Raw genomic sequence first — 27400 nt, forward strand, 5'->3', positions numbered from 1 at the left:
TAATTGGGAACTGCTTAAGAATGCTTATTACTGTGGCTATCAACATTTCCAAACTACTGTACCCCTGGCAGGAGTCTGATTTGTGTTCAGTACCCCCAAGTTTCACCTCACTTAAAATCTACTTGCTAACAAAATCAGACATAAAAATACAAAAGTGTCACAGCCCACTGTTACTGACAAATTGTTTGCTTTCTCATTTTTACCATATAATAATAAAATAAATTGATTGGAATATAAAAATTGTAATTACATTTCAGTGTATAGTATATAGAACAGTATAAGCAAGTCATTGTATAAAATTTTAGTTTGTACTGACTTCCCTCGTGCTTTTTACGTAGCCTGTTGTAAAACTACGCAAATATCTAGATGAGTTGATGTACCCCCCTGGAAGACCTCTGCGTACCCCTATACACCCTTAGTTGAGAACCTCTGCTTTATTAAATGCCCCAAAACACAACTCCACAATCACAGAAAAGGCTTTTTTTGTTTTGGGGGGGGGGGGAGTTTGAGAGGGGGAATCATATATCTGGCTAAGAGGGGAGATGAAAGCATCCATAAAAATATATATATAGCAAATAGAAAAATGGGGGAGCTGATAGAAATGATTACAAAGTAGCAGCTAAGAAATGCATACAATTGATGGGGGAAGCTAAAGGTATCAAAGAAAATTCTATGGCCGGTATAGAGAAGAATAGGAGACTTAGATGAGAGTGGGGGTGCACACAGAACCTTTGCCCTGGGGAGAGAATGGAGGACCCTGGAAAAGGTGGGAGAGAGGCATGGGGGGCACACAACCTCTGATGGGGAGAGAGATTGGGAGAAGCTGGTATGGGTGAAGGGGGACACACAGAGCCCCGGCCATGGAGTGGAATGGAGGGAATTAGGATATGGGGTGCACACAAAGCCACTGTGGCAGGAGGAGAGAATGGGGGATCCTGGTATGGGAGGAGGGAGAACTGAGATTCACAGAACTTCTAGCATAGGGGAGGTTGGTGGGAGTTGCAGGGGGTCCCTGACAAAGAAGGGGATGGGAGAGTGCAACAGAAGGAGCTTGCATGGGGAATGGAGAGATGCCAGGAGCCGCTAGTGTGTGCAATGTGCTTTTCCTATACAAGGTACAACACGTGTGATCCCCTAGCGTAGACATAGTCTCAGAGGTCAGGGGCAGCCCTGGGAGTGCAGAGGTTTCTTTTTTGTTACTGAATGTCATCACCACACCTCCCTCCAGAGCAGACTCCTCACTTCTCCTATGTCCCTCCCACCGAGTTGGAAATCACCAACGTAGGGAGTAAAAACAACTGAAGATGCAGGGTCAGCCTCTGTGGAGATAGCAACATCCAGGGGATTTCGGTGCAGAGGACATTGGACCGTGTGTTTTGCATCAGTCTGCTGTTTCAGCTCCCGCTCCGGTGGATGTTGCCTCTTGGTTGCACAGTAATGTGTAATATTGCGAATGGCCAAGTTCTGGGCTAGGCATAGAGGCTCCTCTCAGGTTGTACAATGTAACAGACAATACAAGACTCTAGTCCCAGTTACACCTGTGCAAACTTGCTAAAGTCATTGGAGTCAATGGAGTTGCCCATTGGTGTAACTGAGGCTAGGATGGGGTCCTAACAAACCATGGGCCAAACCACAGCCAAAGGCCAGTGCATGGCCGTGTACCAGAGAGAGTCAGCAGAGGGAGGACTGAAGATACACATGAGTAAGGGTTAGTCTACACCACAACGGCTTTGCTGATACAGCTATACTGATGTAACTATACCAGCAAAGCCCTGTAGTGGAGACCCAGCCTATGCTGGCAAAATGAGATATTTTGCCAGGACCTTAAAATACCTTCCTGAACAACATCAAGTAGATCATCACAAAGACTCTTCTCTTGGTATAAACTGCATCTACATGGGGGGTGGGGGGAGGGTGTTGCTGACATAGCTATGTCAGGCATGTGATTTTCTGACCATCATACCTATATCTGCCAAACTTTGTAGTGAGACCTGGCCTAAGGCAAGGAGCTCTAAGAACGTGGCTCAGCACAGATCTTATGGGGCATTGGGGGCGTGGTAAACCCAACCGCCGGGGTGAGGTCCAGGTCTGAGCTGGTAACTCCAGGAGGAGGATGGAAAGTGAACCGCTGCAGGAGGCTTGTAAAGAAGAGGAAGAGCTCCATTTTGGCAAGAGTCTCGCCTGCACAGATCCTCCGACCTGTAACGAAATGCACAACAAATAACAGTTGCTTGTTTAACTATAAGAAGGAATAAAAACCACAGCACAACTTCTTAGTAATACGGGGTAAATCCAGAGTTTAAACATGGATTTACTTCAAGAATAAACAGGTGCGACATAAAACAGGACTTCTTCCTATAAATACACTTACTAGTAAAAAAAAATGGAAATTGATTATATTCTAAACCTTTCAATCGGAACAAATTTGCTCTTCAAAATTATTACTGGTGCAGCCAATAATATAGGGGATTTTTTTGTTTTGTTTTGTTTTTAATAATTTTCCAGGCCTCTATTCCAGGAGAAATTAAAAAACCTCAACCAAGTAAATACCCCACCCCCACCGCCCACCCACACACACACGCTTTTAAAAAAAAAAAAATGTTCAGGGTTTTTTTTTTTTGCTTTTATTTTTAATTTACCATTTTCAGGGGGTTTTCCCTCCTTCATTTTCAGTATTGAGGTTGGATTATTTTTTGTTCTCCAATGCCAATTTTTCAGAATTGAATTTTTTAAAACAAATAATTTTGACTTTGTGACAAATTTCATTTAAGAAAATTACAACTTTTGAAAATAAAAAAAAAAGAATCAGTGCAAAATGTTATGAAAAACAGTCTGCTTCAAGACTCCACAGCATGAAGTTACTTTCAAAATTTTTGTGACTATTTGCGTAGCCTACAGGGCTAGCCTGCTTGCTTGCCTATATAGCTTTTCTTAGTGTTTTGATTGTTTTATTATTATCGGTTTATATTAAAGTAGTTTGGCTGTAATGCAAGGGACCTACAGGCCACATCCTGTATGTTGAGCTAAGACAAAGTTAGCATACGTATGTCTGGGACTTTCACCTAGACAGATAATGATGAGTTAAGGTATGACATCCATATATAGCTGCGACCTTTAACATAGGTAGAGAAAGGATGCGTTGAAGGAGGTTGGCATAGGGGGCTTTCCTAAGTTCATACCCTCTGTAAACTTTACAGGCTCAAGCACCCATGCTCTATAAAAGGAGTGACCCACCATGCCAAGCAAGCTTCTGGGCTGGTTTTCTAAGTTTTCAAAGATCCAAGCTTCTTAGTTCTTTATTTTATTAGTCTGTGAAGTCTTAATTTTCAGTTTTAAGTCAGTTAGTTCAGTAAAACTCTAAGTTAGTTTCAATAGCGCTTAGCTCTAAGTTCTTCCAACCTCTGCACCTCCCACTCAAAGAATTAAGGAACCTAGACCTGAACGCTTTTGACATGTCAGAGGCGAGGCTGGTCAATATAGTAATCAAATGTTGTATAGTGTATAATACTATATGGATCTTTATAATAATAGAATTGCATTTGTAACTCTGCTTATTTTACCATTTGATTGCTATTTGATTATAATTCCATTTATCTCAATAAAAGTCTTTAAGACTATATTTGTCGCAGTGTGAGCATCCTGTCATACCCCCAAGGGTCCTTTGCAAACTCTGTGTAGTCTGATTCTGGCACAAGAGCCTTATTGTCTTCTTATTAGATTAATTGGTGAGCCTATAGCCCATATTATCCAAATTAATAACATTAACCTCCTAAATCAGGCAACAGTTGCAAAAAATATTTTATCAGTGAAAATCGACATCTTAAACTGCACCCACAGACCAAGAGCACACACCACAGAACACTGGGGCCCTGTGATCAGGATGAGAAACTCCACTTACACAAACTGCCACAATTTGCACTTTTTTCAGCTTCTGAGTTGATTATGATGTAACCTCAAAGGGGTCTGTCTACATTGCAATTAGACACCCATGGCTGTCCCAGCCAGTTGACTCAAACAGCCCTTTAGCCCAAGCCCCGTGAGCCTAACTGCAGTGTAGACTTTTAGCTTCAGGCTGTGGGACCCTCCTAACTTGCAGATTCTAGAGCCTGGGGTCCAGCCCGAGACCTAACGTCTACACCACAATTAAACAGCACATTACCCAAAGCCTGAGTCAGCCGGCATAGGCCAGCCACAGGTTTTTAATTGCAGTGTAAACATACCTAGATAGGCTTCAGTTCAGGACAGTGCTTAACTTTAAGCAAGTGCTTAAGTCCCATTGAAGTCAACTGATGATCACCTTAATCGGAGCCATAGAATGTATCAGAGTAGCCTAATAGTGAAGTGACAAAGGCACGGAGGATTATCAAGATCCTCATTAGAAAGGAATGATCGCAACCTCCCAGCCAGATATAGGTGGATAATAACCCATCCGGGTCATAGCTGCTCTATAGAATCACAGAAATGTAGGGCTCGAGATGTCATTGTGAAACTCTATACTTCAAAGCAGCATCCTGGAACCCACATATTCACCACTGTCTTATAATTAGGATATGTTTTGTACACAGTATGCCTTGTGAGGTATCATTTTAAAAGTCTTGATCTGTTGAACATTAATATCCTGTTGGACTGTATGTGCTGTCACTGTATGTGACGTTATGAAGTTTTGCAAGGTGTGTGTTACTGAAATATCTTGTGAGGTCGGGTACACCCACAACCAGCCTTTAGGTACAACAATGAAGTAGCTAGACAGCGGTTAATGGCTCATCAACACCCATCAAGGAAAGAATCCACTATCCCAGAAACTGTATACAATGGAGATTTCTCAGAGAGCACGTATGCAATGGAGACTATTGACCAATGGGGACTGACTGATTCCCCAAGTCACAGCATAGATCTTTCCAGTAAGCTGGAAGAAACTATAAAAGAGGGGAAGTGACATCATCATTTGGCCACACTCCCCCCACAACTCAACACCTGGAAACACATCTGAAGGACAAAGACAGAACTAGGGGAGGGTGGTCCCAGGCTGGAAGGCAGTCCCAGCCTGTGCACTGAGGATCTGTGATCTGCTTGTACCCTCTGTTAGACTGAGACACTGCTTGATTCAAATCCCATTTAGTTTGTAGAACTCAGACTACAAATTTATTTTTGTTTCTTAAGTAACCAACTTTGATTTCTATGCCTGCTATTTATAATCACTTAAAATCTATCTCTCTGTACGTAATAAATCTGTTTTATATTTTATAGCTCAGTGGTTTGAGCACTGGCCTGCTAAATTCAGGGTTGTGAGTTCAATCCTTGAGGGGGGCACTTAGGGATCTGGGGCAAAATCAGTACTTGGTCCTGCTGGTGAAGGCAGGGGGCTGGACTCGAAGACCTTTCAAGGTCCCTTCCAGTTCTAGGATATAGGATATCTCACTTTATTTATTTATTTTATCTCAGCTCAGTTTACAAAGGCTAGTGTGTGTCTTTTCCCCATCGAGGGAGGGGCAGACTGAATAATGAACTTACAGTGGTCAGGCTTCTGACCAAGGCAAGATGGTACAGTTCTGGGGAGCAAGTCTGGGGAGCTGGGGGGAATTGGCTGGAGCCTCTCTATTGTTGGCTCATGAGTGGCTAGGAGAAGCATTCATATAACTCAGTTAGGTATGTCCCTGCCTGTGGATTTCTGTGTAAGTGCAGTACCTGCCAGAGGTTTGTGGCTTGACAACAGCATCACAGAGTGAGAGGGATACCAAGTTGGTGGGACAGAGGGCTCAGCGGCTCAACAGTCCAGCTTGCACCCCGGGGACCCCATCACAGTAATCTAGTCTATCCCCCACCACAGTCAGGCAGGACCAAGTATACACAGACCATCCCTGACAGGTGTTTGTCTGGCCTGTTCTTAGAAACCTCCACTGACGAGGATTCCACAACTTTATTAGGGAACATTTGAAGACAGTTATCAGGTTCCCCTTGATATATGATCATTTAAAAGCAGTTGGGACTCTAACAGCACCCTCAAGTTGCAAATTAGAGTACCCAATGGTGCACATGTGCTTTCAGCAGTAGCACAGTCTAAAATGGGAGATTATCTCACATAAGGGGGAAACAGAGGATGAGATTTAAAGACTCACAAGTTTATGTTATAGTCTGTTGATTCTTGGCTATCTAATCCCCACAGCAGTAAATGAAAACAGAAAGTACCTGCTGAAAAAGGCATGAAAGCCTCTTGCTTTACAAACTTTCCTTTGGAGTCAAGAAAATGCTCAGGACTGAATGTATCTGGTTTCTTCCACTGAGATTCATCCTGCAGTACAGAGGCCAGTAAGGGGATGATGTAAGTTCCCTGTAAATCAAGTCAGTGGAGTTATTCCATAGGTCAATATGGTCGCTTGACTATAGCTTGGTATAAGCATTTAAGCTACAGTAAGTGAACGAGGCTATGGCAAATACTGCCACGGGATTTCCAATGCGATTCAACATGAATCAATGAACCAGGACTTAAAAGGGTCAATCAGCTGAACCGGGACTTTAACCATGTCGCAGAACACAAGAAAAGCAATGCCACAAACTGTTCACCTTTGGAATAAAGTAGCCTTTAAGAGTCACATCCTCAGTGGTTTCATGAGGGAAGTCCATGGGCAGGATATTAGCGAACCTCTGAATTTCATGGACAACTGCATCCGTATACGGCATTTGAGTTCGATGTTCGATTCGTGGCTGGGCTGATCCTATAACTCTTGCGATCTCTTCTTGGACTTTGCCTGAGAAAATATAATAGAGATCAGGATTCAGTTATCTCTAAGAAATGCTGCTGTGCATTGTGGCTTTGAGAGGTGCACAAGCGCATGTTAAAATGCTATTGTAAGCTCTCCAAAATCTGTCTCTTTCCAGAAATAACGGGGTACTGATGATATTAGAGTTTATAAACATTTATTTGTCAATATCAAAACTAAATAGAGAACTTCTGAAAACACAGGTAACCTATCCTATTACTTGGCTTGCCAAAGAATAATAGACAGTCATTTAAACTAGAGCTGGTTGCAGAAACTTTGATGGCACATTCTGTTGGAACATGTTCTTCTGTTAAAACTGAAATGCTTCATGAAATCATGTCAATCTGTTGAAATTTTGTTCTGGAAGAAAACTGGGGAAAAGTACGTTCTGGCAATGTCAAAAATGGCACATTTATAACATTTTTTCAATGACATATTTTGATATTTTTTTGGTCTGAAACTACTTTTTGTTTAGAAATTTTAATTTTTTTGTATTACATGACATTTTATATGATAATATAATACAAAATTAAAATGTCAACTTTTGACATGAAACATTTTGATTTTGTTGAAACAAAATATTTCAATTGCCCCAAAACATTTTTTTTTTAATTTTCCCCTATGGGGGAATCTCAAAAGCCTTCATGAATGGAACTTCCATCTTTGCACAGTTCTATTTTTAAACTATCAGAGCACTTACAAACATTAACTAGTTAACTTCCCAACAATCCAGAGATTCATGAGTACTATTATCCTTATTTTCACAGAGGCTGGCAAGGCCACAGACAGGTTCAGCATTCAGGAGTTCCTAGCACCCAGGCCTGCATCAGACCACTAGATCATGCCCTTCTGTACTTAATCAAAGAAATGGGAACAGGCTGTGGGCCACTGTGAAATAAAATCTTTACTAATCACAGATCAAACAGTTTTCAATGCCTTTGCAACTGAGGCTTCCCTGTTGACTCTGTCAATTTCATGCACAAAGGATTTTTCCCGTGGTGCCCTGAAGCAGCCTTCAGGCAAGAAGCCACCAAGTAGAACTGGAAAGGAATGATCCTGTGAATGTCAGAAACAGAGTTTGAGATGTGCAGGCAATGTTTTTGTGTGTGGTGATTATAAGAGCCAAAGAGGAAGGAGTTAGGGGAAGCAACTGAAAAAGCATAAAAATAAAACCAGCAACCAGAAAAAAACCTTGCTATATTATAGAACCAAACTCTGGGTCCTCCAGAACATAGGTGGCCAGAGTTTGACCTCACCTCATTGTAATCAGGAGTAACTCCATTGAGACCAGTGGAGCTGTAGTGAAGTAAATGAGAGCTGGTGGTGTGTGGTCTATATATGCAAGTAATGCCCGACTTACTTTGTGTTGCCCAGCTGGCAGGCTGAATCTGGCTTGTGGGACAATTCTTTCCAGCCCCCATGGGGGATTCTATTTTGTAGAACAAACCTTTCCACAGCAGGACCTCGCATGTGCCTCCTATGAGGTCACACCGTATGGAGTACACCATTTTGACTGGAAAAGAGCTCTGTGTAAGCTCAAAAGCATGTCTCTCTCACCTACAGAAGTTGGTCCAATGAAAGATATTACCTCACCACCGTGTCTCTCTAAGGCATACAAGCAAGCTGTTGCATGGCTTACTAAAACTGCCTTAACACACCACAGGTACGATCAGTTCCTTTGTATCTTGTATTATTTTGCCTGTCTATTGAGACTGGAAGTTCTTTGGGGGCATGGACTCTGTCTTCTGTTTTGTACAGTGGTGAACATACCACTGGTATTTAACAAGTAATTAGAGCTGGATGGAATATGGGGAACCACCATAGAAATGTTCAAAAAAGCTTTGTCTATTTTCTGGGGGGCGGGGAAGGCAAAATTTGACAAAACACACAGAAACAGAGGGGAGAGAAGAGATATGATAGGACAGGTGGGGGAAATACAGCTTTTGTTGATATTCTCAGAATACAGGGCAGCGGGTCAGTCACACAGAGATAGATGCTTTAGGCTGGCAGGTTGGGCCATGACAGCTGTTGCTCTGCACCCCAGCTTGCTTCCTCGACCAGGAACATCATCTGGTTGGTCGGCTAATGTCCCTCTCCTTCACTGGTCCTTCTTAGGACAACCAGATCTGGATGGGTTGTCTCACCTAGTCATGCTGGTGCAGGACAGTTCAGTTGATTTCAGGATCAGGTGAAAAGCTGAGGGATACGCACACACACACACAGAGAGAGGAGAGGAGGAAGATTGTGTGGGATGGAAAGAGACACAAGAGGGAGGTGAAGACAGAACAAGATCTCACATGTATCGGGTTGGGTCCTTGCTGGGGCAGTGGTAATGGTCAAGCATCCCTACTGGCGTATTAAAGTCTGAGTGTTGTGGTAAAAATCTTTCTGCTGCAATCGCGGTGGTTGTAGAAGTTCCTTTTTTAACTTCCCAAGTGTCTTTTTAAGGCCCACCCCAAGAGTGGCGGGTAGAACGGTCCATCCTCTCATTATTTTGTGCACCAGTTAGGTCTAATTTCCTAAGTAACAATTTTGATCCATTGATTTCTGGTTCCCTTTTCCTCTTGTTTACTAGTCATGCTCATAACAGTGTCCAGTAGACACCTCCTCCCCCCTGTTTCAATTAATTCCGTTTGTCTCCTTCTTAAATCTTTTCTTAAACAATTATCTATAACACGTGATTGTGACAATTCATGACCCTTCACCCACTTTCCACGGGGTAGGCTCACAATTCAAGTAGGTCTGTGTGGTCTCAATTATTACAACTGTGTTCACAGTTATGACCATTTAAATTCTGCTCCGAATTGTTCTGCTTCTCAAGAGCAAAATTCTACGTCTGGAGCAATTCTAATGAGTAGAATGGAATAGCTCCGGGTTTACACAGGTGTAACTGAGATCAGAATCTGGCTCTAAGGAAATAAAAGCATAACCCACGGGTAAGTGATTGTTCCATGTCCCACTCTGTGCCTGATCTACTGAGGATATGGATCTGTTACAGCTCTCTGCGGTCAGGCCTGACTCTTTAGCTCTAAAGCTGTAGCAGTTTATGCTTTTAGCTCCCCACCTTTCCTGTTCAACCCTCCTGTGCCAGTCAAGCTAGCGGCTGTCACAAAAGCACTTACTCTGAATTTGGGGGTATTTCATCATTAGCAGAAGTCCCCAGCGCAGCGTGGTGGAAGTGGTCTCCATGCCAGCAGCAAACAAGTTGGTCACAAGTCTTATTAAGTTGGCATTATGGAAATATCCATTGGGATTACTTTTCTCCTGAAAAAAAATGAACACATTAAGAACTCCAGTGGGCAGTTATAACGTAGAGAGCTAAAACATATTTACTAAATAATAAAGTATATAGTAAAAAATACATGTTAAAGAACCAAGAGGGCTTTGATCTGATGCCCTCAGAAACATATTGGTATCTTCTCTCCAAAGGATCAGTCCTGAAAAGTGCTGAGCACTCCGGATCCAATTCACCAAAGCACATAAGCATGTGCTTAACTTTAAGCACAAGGGTAGAGCCACTGATGCCAGGAATCAGGAATATGCTTAAAGTTAAGCATGTTTGAAGTGTTTCACTGGATCACAGTCAGAGTGCTCATCACCTTCCACAATCAAGCTCACAGAGAAATGTATTTTTCCTACGCAACCACAACCAGCCCGAGTGCCATAGGCTGAGGAAGCTAACATGCTGAGTGCAGTTCAATCTATGGTCTTCCAGACCTAACTGAGTCAGCTCAGGACAATTAATCCATATGTGATTGAGTCCAACCTCAGACACATACATGTGCAGCTTGCCATCTTGCACAATCAACCATCTGTACTCATGCATCTAAGCAAATAACATTAATACCTATTTCATAAACAATCATTAGTAGATCTCAAAGTGCTTATAATGGAGGCAAATATCATATGCCTATTTTATAGATGGGGAGCTGGAGGCACAGAGAAACTAAATGACTTATCCAAGGTCACCCAGAAGACGAGCAACAGAGCCAGCAATCATCCAAGTCCCACTCCAATGCTTGATCCATTAAGTCACAATCATGCCCTATTCTTTTTGCTTTTTTTATACTTTATTGTTATTTGTAGTTCATTCTCTTATTCTTTTGTGACACGAGTGAATTGTATGCACGTCTGGGCAGCTGGGAAATAATCTAGCAACATAGAAAAAATCCACAGGAAATGTGGTCCTTTTGACCAAGTACACCAATCTTTCTGCAAATATCTGAGATAATGACTTTTCCTGGCAAGACTATTAATATAAAGTGCATTTCGAAGTGGCCTGATTACTTCTTGTCCTACCATCAGAGGACATGAAGAACAATTGGTCACTGCCCTCTTTATAACAACCTTTTACTTATTTGAAGACTATTATCACGTCCTCCCACAGCATCCTCTTTGCTAAGTTAAACATGCTCAGTTCTTTCAACCTTTCCTTATAGGCCAGGTTTTCTAAAACTTTTACCATTTTTGTTGCTCTCCTCTAGACTGTCTCCATTCTGTTCACATCTGGTGCCCAAAACTGGACACAGTGCTCCCACTGATGCCTCACCGGTGCTGAGCAGAGCAGGGCAATGATCACTTGCCACTTACATATGACACTCCTGTTAATACATCCCAGAATGTCATTTGCCTTTTTCTCAACTGCATCACAGTGTTGACTCACAGTCAATTTGTGATCCACTATAACCCCCAGATCCTTTTCTGCAGAACTGTTGCCTAGTCAATGAGTCTCCATGTTGTATTTTTGCTTTTGATTTTTCCTTCCTAAATGCAGTTTTTGTCTTTATTGAATTTCATCTCATTGATTTCGGACCAATTCTCAAATGTATCAAGTCTTCACTCTCAAGGCCCTTCACCACCAATTCCCACCCTGCCCATCTTCTCTCATTCACTGTTAAGATGTCGAGTCCTGGCTCCAATTGACCAGTGACACCAGCCTACATTGCCCATGTGTTACATATTCAAACAAGCACTCTCGTGTTCTCATAGAATCATAGGACTGGAAGGGACCTCGCGAGGTCATCTTGTCCAGTCCCCCGCACTCGTGGCAGGACTAAGTATTATCTAGACCATTCCTGACAGGTATTCATCTAACCTGCTCTTAAAAATTTCCAGTGATGGAGATCCACAGCCTCCCTGGGCAATTTATTCCAGTGCTTATCCACCCTGACAGTTAGGAAGTTTTTCCTAATGTCCAACCTAAACCTCCCTTGCTGCAATTTAATCCCATTGCTTTTTGTTCTATCCTCAGAGGTTAAATAGAATAATTCTTCTCCCTCCTCCTTGTAATAACCTTTTATTTACTTGAAAACTGTTATCATGTCCCCTCTCAGTCTTCTCTTCTCCAGACTAAACAAACCCATTTTTTTCAATGTTCCCTCATAGGTCATGTTTTCTTGACCTTTACTCAGTTTTGTTGCTCTTCTCTGGACTTTCTACAATTTGTCCACATTTTTCCTGAATTGTGGCACCCAGAGCTGGACACAATACTCCAGTTGAGGCCTAATCAGCGCAGAGTAGAGCAGAACAATTACTTCTCATGTATTGCTTACAACACTCCTGCTAATATATCCCAGAATGTTGTTTGCTTTTTTTTTGCAACAGTGTTATGCTGTTGACTCAGATTAAGTTTGTGGTCCCCTATAACCCCCAGATCCCTTTCCACAGTACTCCTTCCTAGGCCGTCATTCCCCATTTTGTATGTGTGCAACTGATTTTTCCTTCCTAAGTGGAGTATTTTGCATTTGTCCTTATTGGATTTCATCCTATTTTCTTCAGACCATTTCTCTAGTCTGTCTAGATCGTTTTGAATTTTAATCCTATCCTCCAAAGCACTTGCAACCCCTACCAGCTTATCATCTGAAAACTTTATAACTGTACTCTCTATGCCATTATATAAATAACTGATGAAGATATTGAACAGAACCAGACCCAGAACTGATCCCTGCAGGGGCCCACTCGTTATGCCCTTCCAGCATGACTTTGAACCACTGATAACTACTCTCTGGGAATGGTTTTTCAACCAGTTATGCACCCACCATGTAGTAGCTCTGCCTAGGTTGCATTTCCCTAGTTTATGAGAAGGTCATGCGAGACAGTATCAGAAGCTTTATTAACATCAAGATATACCATGTCTACCACTTCCCCCCCATCCACAAGACTTATTACCCCGTCAAAGAAAGCTATCAGGTTGGTTTGACATGATTTGTTCTTGACAAATCCATGCTGATTCTTACTTATCACCTTATTATCTTCTAGATGCTTGCAAATTGATTGCTTATCTATTTGCTCCATTATCTTTCCGGGTAAATAAGTTAACCTGACTGATCTGTAATTCCCTGGGTTGTCCTTTCCCTTTTTATAGATGGGCACTATATTTGCCCTTTTCCAGTCTTCTGGAATCTCTTCCATCTTCCATGACTTTTTTCAAAGATAATCGCTAATGACTCAGATATCTCCTCAGTCAGCCCCTTTCTCCCATGCTGCCCCAAACACTTGGAAGGAGCTCTGCACAAGCATCTTTAAAACTAACACACTTTCCTTCTTTAAATCCCCCCTTAAAACTCTTCTTTGCTGTGATGTCTACAGAAAGCTTGACAGCAGTTAGGCCACTGGTCTACTGACACCATGGCCTATCATGCTGACCAATATTGTCTCACTGTTTCCTTGTGCTCCCTCATGTCCACATCGCCTCACATCTCCATATCCATCTCTTGTCTCTTGTCTTATTCTTAGACTGTAAATTCTCTGCGACAGGGACTGGCTATTTACTCTGTCTTTTGTACACTGCCTAGCACAATGGAGTCCTGGCCCATAACTAGGGCTCCTAGGTACTATTGTAATAATAAAATAGTAATAGAAAAAATATTATGTGACTAATCTGATCAATCACAAGTAACAAAACAGTTAGAAGTTTGAATATTTCTGGATTACTCCAACAAATAAACATTTGGAAAGACATTTGTCAAGCAAATTCAAACAATGAATACATTTGAGGAAATGGCAATTAACGGCAGGATATTCAACTAGCAATGAAACAGATTATGATACCTGGTCACTGCAAGAATTGCATAGGTGGACGTCCTGAACTACTGAAACCAGTGGGACTCCATGCAGGCCAAATGTTCCATCCATGCCATTCTTATTGCAAAGTTGGGGCGAAAATTGGTTGTATACATTAGTCATAGCAAGCTATTAGCTCAACTCTGCTAGTTTGTTAGGTGCATACTTTACCAATGCTAAATTTTCATGCAAATATGTTTTTAAATATAAAATATGAAAAGGAAACATGTAAGTCTGCAGCGATCATAATTACCTCCTGCTGCCTTACAAGGAATGCATCAATAAAACTTCTCTGATCATTTTTGTCCAGTTCTTTCAGGTGTTCTATGAAAGTACGCTGTATAAAAGCATGCAATTCACTTGCGTTCTTCAAAAGAATCTTGTAATTCCTGAGTAGAAATCCAAGGGCTGGGAACATGTTATATAGCTGAAAGAATTTAAGATGTCAGAGTAAGCAAAAATAAGTAATGAGAATACTTAACACTAATTATAGCACTTATCTGCCAAAGATCTAAAAGCAATTCATAAAAGCAAGTGACTGTTGTTATGCCCATTTTGCAGATAAGGAAATTGAGTCATAGGAAGATTATTTGCTGTGCCTGGGGGTATGAGCAGCTAACAAGCCCTCACTCCTCAGAGGCCCCGCCTGTCTTGAGGCACAGAATTGGGTAAGAATTCCTAGACTGCTGTCCATCCTGGTTCTTTTATCTTTGGCATTGTGGCGCCAAACAATCATGAATTTTCTATCACTTGAACATGTATCCCAGAAGGTAGATTAAGTAGCCACATTTTGAATATACTGTAACAATCTGGATAGAGTGTATGTGTAACTACTGCCCTCCACTGGATGGAATCAGAACTGCTCATCAGTATCTCAGAGGCTCTATATTGCTAACCAGAGCTAGTAAAAAAAAAAAAAAAAAAAAAAACCTTGAAATGTCAAATTTGTACAGAAAAAAACACAACTAAATGATTTTTTTTCAAAAGTCTCATTTCATTTTTCAACCAGCTCTACTGCTAATACAGTTTCTCTTTCAAACTCACTGTGACAGAAGGGAGAGCTGAAATGGAATAAATGTTATGAATCCTGTAGGAGGTGCTCTGTAAGAATCCATGATTACTGACTTGTATCTTAGTTATTTAGATGGACTGTATAACACATATTAGTATAGGAGAATGTTTGTTATAAACGATAATGCTTGAATTCAATAAGGGCTGTGGGAAGGACAAACAAGGAAGCCACACAATGACTTCTGAGATAAGAATAGCCTAGTACAGACTTAAGGGATCAACTGGGCATGTCCTAGCTAATCATTTCCCTGCCACTGCAGGGGCCTCAGGCATTGGTGGCACCTTGGTCTCTCCCTTTCTCTGCCTGTGGCACACAACAGTTTAGTCTCCTGGGGACTGAAATGCTTTAGTCCAGTGGTTCTTACCTTTTTACCATGGTGGGCCACATACGCAGCTCTCTATGTGTTATGTGGGCCACATCCACACAATAGATATACTACCTGTATGGCCCTGAGGTTGTCACATGGGCCACAGCTGCGTGCTGATTGGGCCACAAGCAGCCTGTGGGCCGAGAACCACTGCTTTAGCCTAACCCAAGTTATTGGGCTCAACACACTGGTAACTGGGTGAAATTTAATGTTCTGTGATACACTGGAGGTCAGACTAGATGGTTTTATGGTCCTTTCTGGCCATAAGCTCTCTGAAACTCTGATGAGGTAGGGGATTGTCAGTCACCAGGGGCTGTCCAGGGGGTCACTACTCTAAGGTGGCAGACTGACACTGACAGGTTCTGTGGAAGAGTCTGAAGGAACTGGGCGCCCAGGCCCAGGGCACGGGCAGTCTTAGGGAAGAATTAGACATGTACACAGGAGACTTTTCAACTTTACTTTATAGTGCAGAATGCTAGGGAATGACAAAGTATGACACATGTCCAAATTGTCTTCATTCCATCTAACCTGCCTGAGAAAAATCCTCCGTATCTTTCGGTCCAGAACACTCTCAACCCAGGATCTATTGACACAGTGCAGCCAAGAAGATATGAGCACTATCATTGCCAGGAGGCTTTGGAGATGGATTGGCCATGTAATTCGGATGGAAACTGATTCCATCACCGGAGTAGCAATAAGATGGACACCTGAAGGCAAGCGAAAACGAGGCCGCCTGAAAACAACATGGCGAAGAGCTGTGGAAGCCGAGCTGAAAAACCTGGGGCACAGCTGGGGAACCATTGAAACCAAAAACAGACAGGACTGGAGGAGCTTCATCGCTGCCCGAAACACCAAAGGCATAATGGGAACATGATGATGACGACAGGAGATTTGCTTGTTTTTAAGATTGTTTTTTTCTGAATTGCTTTTGTTCTAAATAAATAATACTTTCTCCTAAGGAGGCTTTTTGGTTGCTAATTTCTACTGTCATTGCCCCGGAGGGAACAGAACAGCAGGGTATAGACGTAGCCAGTAGGGACACCAGATAATCTAGTTTGATCTTCTACATGAGAGGCCACTCTAAACCCCAGCCAGTTACCCCTTATTTGTTACAGCCTGGGTGATACAGGAGGTCAGGTTAGATGATCGCAATGGACCCTTTCGCCTTGGAATCTATGATCAATGAATCAAGATGTACCAATGCCCAAGGCCTCTTCATAGGTCAGACCTGCTACTTGAGTGATTGTGGTTGTTAAGCAGGGGAGTGCGACCTAGGACCTAGTCTGAGTGTGGGAGAATTCCCGGATTCCATCTTGAGAGGCACGTGATGGCCTAGGGCATGAAACCTAGAGGGGCTGTGCTCAGAGAGACCAGAGGGGATTAGAGGTGCTGTGAGTCTGGGAACTGAAACACCCAGTTTTTCTGGAGCAGATGGATTTTACCTGTATTTCCACTACCACCAAGCAGTGTAACATGCTAGCGATTGACTGCCAGGAAGTCCTAAGTCTCTATAGATTTGTTATAATATAAACTCATTTCATCTACATATATAAATATATGAACTACTAAGGAATTCATTTCAGAGCTAGTTTGGTTCATGTCCTCCAGACTTGATACACAACTGCCATTGAACTTCAAATGAATTATTGTCAGACAGTTTTAATGGGTTTGTTATTAAGGATACGTTGGGATCCAGGAGAGGTAGGTTCAATTCCCAGCTCTGTCACAGACTTCCTACGTTACCTAGGGCAAGTCACTTAATCTCTCTGTGCCTCATTTCACCATCTCTAAAATGTGGAAACTAGTATTTCACATGGATGTTGTGAGGATAAATCCATAAATATCTGGCAGACACCCACTTACTATGATGGTAAGTGTAGGGGCATATAGATAGATAGTCATATGTATTATCCTTCTATTTGTTGGACTATTCTGATTGGTAGAAATGATTTGATGTCATGTAAGTATACAGCACACAATTACTGTGTGTGTACTGCACGCACTTGAATAGTGATGTTAAAATCACCAGAATTACCGTAACTGACGGACTTCCAGCCAGCCTGACGTTTTCACTCATCAAACTTAGTAGTCTTAAGAATATGGGATTTTTGTAGTCAAACCGTTCTCCAAGTAATATTGACACAATGATATTGGCAACTGCAGCATTCATAATTGTAGCGATATCAAAGGGCTTTCCTAAAAACAGCGTTCAAATGCAAGAAGAGATTGTGCAAAGAGCATGGTTAACAGTGAGTTATTACAATGTATTTCTATTACGGTAGTACCTAGAGGTCGGCAAATCAAGATCATGGCCCCATTGTGGTAGCCATTGTAAATACACATAGTGAGAAACAGTCCCTGCCTCAAAGTGCTCACAACCTAAATAGACAGGAAAAAGGGTGGAGAAAAGAATTATTATTAATTCCCCTTTTACAGATAGAGAACTGAGGCAAACAAAGATTAAGTGGTTTTCTTGAAGACTGGCAGAGGCAGGCACTGACCCCAGCTCTACCTGAGTGCCAGCTTAGTGCCTTAACTGCTATCATAGGCCAATGGTCCTTTTCTGTGACACTCACCGAGCTGCTGGGTTTGGGCCCATCTGCTGGCTCTGTGATCTTTTAAGCTCACATGGGTCTGAGTAGGCTTCTGGCACTTTCTTCAGCCCCTAGGCTCACTCCTTGGGCATAGATTGTCTGGTACCCATTCTCGGGAAGTGGGATCCTGTTAGGGTTACCATTCATCCAGGTTTTCCCAGACATTTCCTCTTTTTTGATCCTCTGCCCTTCGTAGGATTGCCAACTTTCTAATGGCACAAAACCGAACATCTCCGCCCCACTCCCTACCCCACCCCTGGCCCGCCCCTTCTCCAAGGCCCTGCCCCCGCTTGCTCCATCCCCCCTCCCTCCATTGCTTGCTCTCCCCCACTCTCACTCATGTTCACCGGACTGGGGCGGGGTTTGGGGTGCGGGGGGGTATGGGCTCTGGGCTGGGGGTGCAGCTCTGGGTGGAGTCAGTAATGAAGCATTCAGGGTGTGGGAGAGGGCTCCAGGCTGGGCCAGAGGGTTGGAGTGCGGGGGTGGGGGGGAGTGAGGACTCCAGCTGGGGGATGCAGGCTCTGAGGTGGGGCTGGGGATGAGGGATTTGGGGTACAGAAGCGGGCTCCAGGCTGGAGATCCGGAGTGCAGGATGGGGTGAGGGCTCCGGTTGGTGGAGTGGACTCTGGGGTGGGGCCGGGGATGAGGGGTTTGCGGTGCAGGAGTGAATTCAGGGCTGGGGAAGGGGGTTGGGGTGTGGGGTCCAGGAGGGATTTTTAATGCAGGAAGGGACTCTGGGCTGTGGCAGCGGTTTGGGGTGCAGGAGGGGATTCGGGGTTCCGGCAGCACTTACTGCAGCTCCCAGGAAGCAGCTGCCAGGTCCCTGCAGCTCCTAGGTATTTGGGCAGCCAGGGAGGCACCATGCTCTGCCCTCATGCCTGCAGGTGCCGTCCCCGCAGCTCCCTTTGGTTGCAGTTCCTGGCCAATGGGAGCTGTGGGGCAGGCACTCAGGACGGGGGCAGCGCGCAGAGTGCCTTAGGCCTGGGCCCCCCTGGATCCCCCCGACACCGCCAACCAGAGCTACCAGGGTCCCTTTTCGACTGGGCGTTCCAGTCGAAAACTAGACACCTGGCAACTCTAGCCCTCTGTCCAGGTGGATTTTTCAAGTCACAGGAAATATCTGGGATTTTTGCAGAGCAGACATTGCAGCTGAGAAAGAGCAGGTCTCTGTGCCCCGACTGGTCCCTCCCCTGCAGCCACAGTTGCCGGTTCCCGCCAACCCAGGCCCTGACTCCCAACCCTGGGGAAGAGGAGAGTCCCACAGGGAGGTGCTGACTGATGGCTGGCACTGTGTCCCAGGTCTGAGCCAGCTGCCCTGCCACCATGACAGGGAGCGACATTCCCTCCCATCTCAGGCATGAGACTGCAGGTCTCCCTCCAGCAACCCCCAGATAGCCTCTCCAGTACTCCCCAAATACCCCCTCCCAGTGCACAAACACCCCTCCAGCACCCCCCCAAATTCTCCCTCCCAATACACACACAGCCCTCCAGCTCCCCGAAACTATACCCTCCCTCCACCTCCCCTCCCTGTATGAATCAGTTTCCTCACCACTCTTGAGCATTCTTTGGGATCTGTTCAATGTCTTTTAGGGTCCCGGGAAGGGTTGCCAGATGCCTGGTTTTCAACCAGAAAGTCTGGTCAAAAAGGGGACCTGGCAGTGTCTGGTCAGATGCACTGACCAGACACCAAAAGTCTGGTTTACCGCCAGGGGTGGGGTGGGAGCGCCTGGTCCTCAACCTGTGCCAGCCCCTGCTCAGCCAGTGCCGCCTCCTATCTGCAGGGAGGCAGGCTCTGTGCCAGGCTGCAACTCCTATCCCACCCCCAGAGCAGAGTGAGCCCAACTGGGGGTTGGAGGAGGGAGGTGGAGATGATCCAGTGATGAGGAAGGGGGAGGGAGGAGAGCAGTGAGCGACAGGTTGAGGGGGAGAAGGAGTAAGTGGCAGCATGGCCTTGGGAAAGAGGTGGAGCAGGGGGCATGGCCTCAAGGGAAGAGGCAGAGCAGAAGCAGGGCCTCAGGTGAAGAGGTGGGGTGGGGATGGAGCCTCGGAGGTCTGGTTTTCAGCAAATAGAAAGTTGGCAACTCTAACCGGTCCCCTCTCATAGACCTCACTCCTCCAGGTCAGTTTTCTCTTCCTGTTCTGGTTGGTGTGACAGAGCTGCTCAAAACAGACCTGCTCCTTTTGTAACTTCTAATCCTTCTGTCATGTGACCCTCCTGGTCAGCCTCAAAACCTCCCTCAGGTAACCAAGGATTTCTCTCAGTGGTTACCGTTCAACAGAGTCCACACTTGAAAAACTGGTTTTACTTAGGTTGCAACCATGCCATTTTTCTACTAGGGCAAGGCTCATTCAACTGATGATCCTCAAAGCCTATCCCATTCAGAGGCAGACATCCAGACACCAGCCCCCCTCTCCTTAGCCCAAGAAGTATGATTCAAGAATACACCAGAGGACAGCCAGAAGGGCATAAATATGCAAAGAGCTGATAAAATCAAACAGCATTCACAAACTATATATAGATAAGTGCCACAAGTCATCACAAACACCCAACTAACTCTCATAATCTAACAGCTGGCTACTGCAATTCACAGAAATGGTAAAAAGACAAGTAAGAAGTAATACTGAATAAAAAGAAAACTAATTGTATATTAGTGCCCAGATCCTCAAAGGTATAATGATTTCAGTTGGAATTAGACACCTAAACATCTTTGAGGATCTAGGACTATGTCTCCTATTCTAGGGTATCTTGCATCAAAGGGCATTTAGGGCTCTATGTTAAACTAGGGAAGCAAATGTGTTTGTGTTATAGATACTCTGTTCTTGCAGTTACCTTTCATTTCAATTCCTGGTGCCTCTGAACTAATCAAAGATTGTCACTAATGGAGGAACTGCACATGGAGGGACACACTTTGTCCACTGAAAATCTGGCCCAGTGTTTAATAGATCTGCTCACATGACTCACACTGCATGAGGCCTTACATTTCCAGGTCCCACAGATTGGGGATGAACCAGGGGAGGGGCTATGGTTGCACGCTTTTTAGATCGAAAGGCTGGCTTCAGCAGGCCATGCGTGCCCAGCAGAAAGAGAGAGCAACGGAGTGGTGTAAAAACTCACTGCTTCACAAAATGCTTCGCAGTTTGCTGAAAAAAAGATGTCAAAATCAACACAACATGGATGGTGACATTTCCTAAAAAGGTGGATGTTGGATGAGACAATGATGAATTTTGTCTTGATGCCTCTTCAAAGGCACATGCAACAAAAGTTAGAAGTGTCTGTGGAGTGAAACACACACCCACCTTTACGAGATTCAATATCCTTCATCAGAAATCCGTACTCTTCAACAATCCGATCTTCAATGGCCCTCTTGCCCATTCCAAAGTCTCGTAAGGTCGTGAGAGTAAATCTTCGCATCACTTTCCAGTTATTGCCATGAGAAAAAAGAACACCTGAAGTGGAGGGAGAGCTTCAAGTCAGCAGAATAATTAAAATAAATACTTCTTAGAGATATAACCTTGCACCCAGAACATTCATTTTGATGCGCTAGAGCTATTCAAAAATGGGGGAGGGAAATTTTTTGTCATGAAAATTTTATCTACATTTTTGTCTGTTTTTTTCCATCCCAGTATCATGGACATTTTGAAATGAGAAACATTTCCTCCAGCCTTAGGACAAACCATAATAAATTAACATTTTTTGATACATTACAGTAATTAGAATGTTTTTTGCATGATATGGATTTGCTATGTTTTTCCAGTGTGATCAATTAGATGAAAGAATTTATCTAAGTTCTTTAAATTGTACTTTATAAAACATATTTATTGAGCTTTATAATCACTCAGTCTAGCAAAAACATCCAGAAAAATCAATATGTGGAGCATGGGCCAAATTCAGAGGTCCTACCCAAGGTGGCATCAGTTACATTTCCTTCCTCTCGATCCCTTTGTACTCAATGAAGCCCAGATTCAGGAAGACATCTCTATTTAGTAAAGTATTAAGCACATGCTCAACTTTAAGCATAGAAGTTAAATACGTGCTTAAAGGAAAGAACTTGCTTGCGTACTTTCCCGAATAGGGAAGATTGTCTGCCCGAGACCTATTTACAACCATCCTATGTGGCCTATGATGGTGGCTGAGGACCCAGAAGGGGAGGCAGGGGAAGGTGTAAGTGAAACTAGAGAGGAGACTATTTCCATATTGTCAACCCCAAGCATTAAAAATCACCTGTCAGGTCCCCAAAAAATCATAAGATTTTAAAAAGTAACAATTTTTTAAAAAACAACAAATTGTATGTTCTGTACTTGCCTTCTGGGTTTTCAGTCTTTCAGATTAATATTTTCAAGCTTTTATCTCAACCAGAGCTAGTGTAATAGGGGCTTTCATGGCTGATACAGAGGGGATTAAATCAAGCACCTCCAGTGCTAAAAGCACTAGCAGCTACTGTTTGAGCTAAACAGCCAAGCTACTGTAATTTGGGGTTGTAACAACTCACGTCCTCTATGGAGCAGCACAGTGTGGAACCTGTAACATACTCACCAGCAGGTTCCATTAGAAACTTTTTTTTTTTTAAATACAAGCAGATGTTTTCACATGATTCCAGGAGCTGGGGCGTTATGAAAAACACCCAATATCCTGAGGCTCACAACAATATCATGAAAGTCAGCAACGCTGCCATTTCAGTGTCCATCTCCTTACACTTCTGCAACATGTGACTTCAACTTAGTCTCCCTTAGACATGGGCACAGGGGGTATGACTAGTTCTAAGGAACTCGTGGCTCATTCAGGATGTTTCTGCTCTCACTCACGCCACTTTTAGCCTCAAGTCCATGGGCTTCTCTGAAGTTACTCCTAATGTATGCTGATTGACAGACATACTGATCCAAATTGGTATGCCAGCCCCTAAGCCATTCTCTCCCTCCACAGAGAAACCATTCCATTTGTTTGAGTAAGTTAGGCTTATGAGTAACAAGAAAACCGTCACCATATCCTTTTGAAATCTCTTCAAGTACTGGAACTTTAGGTCTCTCTGCAAATGCATCTGCCTGGTTCACAAGAGCCTCCTTCACTGTCTCGTATCCCGCCAGCACCACCATTTTCTGGCATCCCATCTGAATGCTGAAGACTGGGCCATATTTTTTGGACAGCTTAAATGGGGAAGAAAATACAATGACTTAAAGAAAGAAGTGAAAGTCGCAGCTGGTTCAACACTATTTTGCCATCATGACTGAATGTTATTCCAATGTCAAATTATTTCCTACGTGCAGAGAAAAAGAAGCAGTGGTTAGTAATAAGGCTATCATTAGATGTTTTAATTATTAATTATGCTGATAGGCCCAGATCCTCAAAGGTATTTAAGCATATAACTCCCACTGGGTCATAATGCCCTAGGGTGACCAGACGTCCTGATATTAGGGGCTTCATCTTATGTACACAACTAGCTCCCTTCCCCCTCCCCCCCCGAAAAAAACGTGTCCTGATTTTTCAAACTTGCAAGCTGGTCACCCTATAGTTCCCAAAGTGTTCAGTCCGGGCTAGAACTTATTGTGCTAGGTGCTACATATACGGTTATTGTGACAAAGATCTTACAGTCTAAGTCAATCTGTTCAGATGACGAGCATGAAAATATAGGGACAGATTCTTGTCTGTACCCAACGTCCACAGGGTGCAGCTCAGCAGGGAATAACAGAAAGTGAAAAGGAGCTGGTTGCACCTCCCTGATCTGAGGTCCGATTCTATTGCAGCCCAGAGACCGAGCTTAGAGCAGTGATGGGGCTGCTCTAAGGTATGCTGGCTGGATTGGTTCCCCGGGTTCCTTTACACTAGCTAAGGATTGTTGGAGCACAGCAGCACACCAGTCATACCTCCGCCCACTTGTTTGCCAGATGCTATGTGGGGTGGTGACCCAGGAGCCAGAGATACTAGCTCTACGCAGGTCTGAGGACTCCTCCATGGTGAAGGAGCTGCGCAACCGGTTAATCAGTTTAGCCTCATTTTGACCTTAAAATCCTAACTCCGTTTCTCATGTTACCATTTTCCTTTTGTTTCATGCTTTTCAGATCAAATCTCCTTCTCTGTTGGCTCAAAGAGGCAGGGAGAGTTTGGTTTCAAAGTCTTTAGCTAGCATTGAAAATATTCTCATTGTTTATATGTACACACACACCCATAAATCTATTTATAAGCCGTATTTCCCAGATTTGTTTGGTCCAAACTTGAAGTTGATTTATTTGCATTGCAGATATATTTTCAGATGCCTGGACTTCTGAGTCCTTGGGCCGGGCCTGGTCATTTCATTGTCTGCACTCATCTCATAAAGCAATTGAATTAAAAAAAAAAACAATTATTCAACAACCACAGGACATATACAGTTACTGATTCTAGCTAATTATGAGCAATACCACAGAGCTAGCTACACTTGTAAAACCAGTGTAACTCCATTGATGATAATGCAGTAAGGTTGCCAACTTTCGAATCGCACAAAACCGAACACCCCTGCCCTGCCCCTTCTTCGAGGTCCTGCCCCTTCTCCAAGGTCCCACTCCCCATTTGCTCCATCTCCCCTCCCTTCATCGCTCTCTGTCCCCCACCCTCACTCACTTTCACTGGGCTGAGGTAGAGGGTTGGGGTGCGGGAGGGGGGTGAAGGCTCCGGCTGGGGGTGCTGGCTCTGGGGTGGGCCCAGAGATCAGGGGTTTGGGGCAGGGAGGGGCTAGGGGCTGGGGCAGGTGGTTGGGGAGCTGCCACTCTGTGCGAAGGCAGCGCATGGAGCCTCCCTGATCACCCATGCGTCTAGGGGCCGTAGGAACCTGGCAGCCACTTCCGGAAGCTGTGTGGAGGGGGAGGGGAAGTCGTGCCTGACTAACCTAATTGCCTTCTATGATGAGATAACTGGCTCTGTGGATGAGGGGAAAGCAGTGGATGTGTTATTTCTTGACTTTAGCAAAGCTTTTGATACTGTCTCCCACAGTATTCTTGCCACCAAGTTAAAGAAGCATGGGCTGGATGAATGGACTGTAAGGTGGATAGAAAGCTGGCTAGATCGTCGGGCTCAACGGGTAGTGATCAATGGCTCCATGTCTAGTTGGCAGCCGGTTTCAAGTGGAGTGCCCCAAGGGTCGGTCCTGGGGCCGGTTTTGTTTAATATCTTTATTAATGATCTGGAGGATGGTGTGGACTGCACTCTCAGCAAGTTTGCAGATGACACTAAACTAGGAGGCGTGGTAGATACACTAGAGGGTAGGGATCGGATACAGAGGGACCTAGACAAATTAGAGGATTGGGCAGAAAAAAACATGATGAGGTTCAACAAGGACAAGTGCAGAGTCCTGCACTTAGGACGGAAGAATCCCATGCACTGCTACAGACTAGGGACCGAATGGCTAGGTAGCAGTTCTGCTGAAAAGGACCTAGGGGTCACAGTGGACGAGAAGCTGGATATGAGTCAACGGTGTGCTCTTGTTGCCAAGAAGGCTAACGGCATTTTGGGCTGTATAAGTAGGGGCATTGCCAGCAGATCGAGGAACGTGATCGTTCCCCTTTATTCAACATTGGTGAGGCCTCATCTGGAATACTGTGTCCAGTTTTGGGCCCCACACTACAAGAAGGATGTGGAAAAATTGGAAAGAGTCCAGCGGAGGGCAACAAAAAATGATTAGGGGTCTGGAGCACATGACTTATGAGGAGAGGCTGAGAGAACTGGGATTGTTTAGTCTCCAGAAGAGAAGAATGAGGGGGGATTTGATAGCAGCCTTCAACTACCTGAAGGGGGGTTCCAAAGAGGATGGAGCTCGGCTGTTCTCAGTGGTGGCAGATGACAGAACAAGGAGCAATGGTCTCAAGTTGTGGTGGGGGAGGTCCAGGTTGGATATCAGGAAAAACTATTTCACTAGGAGGGTGGTGAAACACTGGAATGCGTTACCTAGGGAGGTGGTGGAGTCTCCTTCCTTGGAGGTTTTTAAGGCCCGGCTTGACAAAGCCCTGGCTGGGATGATTTAGCTGGGAATTGGTCCTGCTTTGAGCAGGGGGTTGGACTAGATGACCTCTTGAGGTCCCTTCCAACTCTGATATTCTATGATTCTATGATTCTATGGAGCCAGGGCAAACAGGGAGCCTGTCTTAGCCCCGGGCTCCCGCTGCGTTGCCAAGCGGACTTTTAACGTCGAAAACCGGATGCCTGGCAACCCTATGATGCAATTACTCCAATGTTAGGCTGGTGCAGCTGAGAGCAGGATTTGGTAAAAAATATGTTCTCAAGTCAGGGTTCTCTATAATGTTAAACATTTCAGTTCAGTGTGAGTATAAGGTTCCAGACTTTTTACCTATGTATCTAGTAGAGGCTTGAATACTGAATGATAAACATAGTGGGCCAAATTCATCCATTGAAGTCAGTGGTGTTGCACCAGGGATCTATTTGGTCCAGTTTCCTTGTTAAATGTGTTGTGGCAAAAAGTAATTTAGACAAATATTCAAAGAAATGGTCATACAACCCAACTCTGACTCCTCTGAGTCTCATCTTTAGGGAAGGCACGCATGTTTGTGGATACAAATTTGCACCTGCTGTTACAGTATTGAAACATCTACCTTGTACTCAAACTGCAGAGTAAAATGTCTAACTTGAATTTGTGCCCAGAATTCATAGTGGGTAGACTTATTTGTTGATGCAAACGTGTGCCCCCCAACGTGGAATCTATTGAGATCCAGCTGAAAAGCAGACCTTTGTGTCAGTTTCTAGCATGCAGTAGAATGGCTAAGTAGCTGTGTCAAATTTATGCTGGATGTGGCAAGTATAAGCCCATGACCATTTATATACAATGCTGGGTTCATGGACGTGACTGATGTTAGGGATCTATAACATTCCAAAGTAAATGGACACCACAGGTGAGATCCTGGTCATATTGAAGCCAATGGGAGTTTTGGTATTGCCTTCGATTAGGCCAGGTTTTCACTACAGGTTTCTATCTCTAAGCTCTGTCTCTCTTGCTCAACCTGCACAGGGTGGGGAAAAATGATCCTATATTTAACATTGCATTACACATCTGGGTAGTGACAGGTAGAAGAGATGGAGGATACCCTCTGATACCTTGGGGATAACGTGGTTTAGTGAACAATGTGATAATACAAATACCAAAAGGATTTACCTCCAGCATAGTCCAGTAGGGCCTCTTCAGATCCATTATATGCAGATTTCCAATGATGGGTAAAGGCTTTGGTCCCGGGGGGAAATCCTCTTGGAAGTTGCTATTCCAGAATTTTTCAGTTTTCATAATAAACAGAACAGTCAGGACAAAAAGTAAAAATATGGAAATGGGATCCGTCCACTCCATTGCCTTTCAATAAGCAAATTGCTGCACCGGTTAAAATGCAAAGGGTGCAATAAAAATATGATCACTATCCGTTGGAAGAAATTAGCAGCGTGAAGCACTAATGCCCGTCATATTAGCTACTGCATAGACCTTACCTATAATCTAGTATTTAAACTATCAGGTGATTGCAATTTATTCTCCTCCCCAGTCATTTACTAATCCCCGTTCAGTGAATAAATGAGGATTGCAAT

The 27400-nt window shown here is 44.0% G+C and overlaps 1 protein-coding gene across 1 annotated transcript; it reads right to left on the reverse strand.

The window, feature by feature from the left end:
• On the reverse strand, positions 1 to 27400 carry LOC101951232 (cytochrome P450 2K4-like). The gene is made up of 9 exons (XM_065587505.1): positions 26985 to 27400; positions 22833 to 22995; positions 21151 to 21300; positions 17295 to 17455; positions 14074 to 14247; positions 9881 to 10022; positions 6562 to 6746; positions 6187 to 6328; positions 1 to 2199 (listed from the first exon to the last, which is right to left on the reverse strand). The coding sequence occupies exons 1-9, from the start codon at positions 27168 to 27170 to the stop codon at positions 2012 to 2014; spliced, it is 1491 nt and encodes a 496-aa protein (XP_065443577.1). The 5' UTR covers positions 27171 to 27400; the 3' UTR covers positions 1 to 2011.

The sequence above is a fragment of the Chrysemys picta genome, chromosome 3 (genome assembly GCF_011386835.1).
Source record: "Chrysemys picta bellii isolate R12L10 chromosome 3, ASM1138683v2, whole genome shotgun sequence".
NCBI lineage: Eukaryota > Metazoa > Chordata > Testudines > Emydidae > Chrysemys > Chrysemys picta.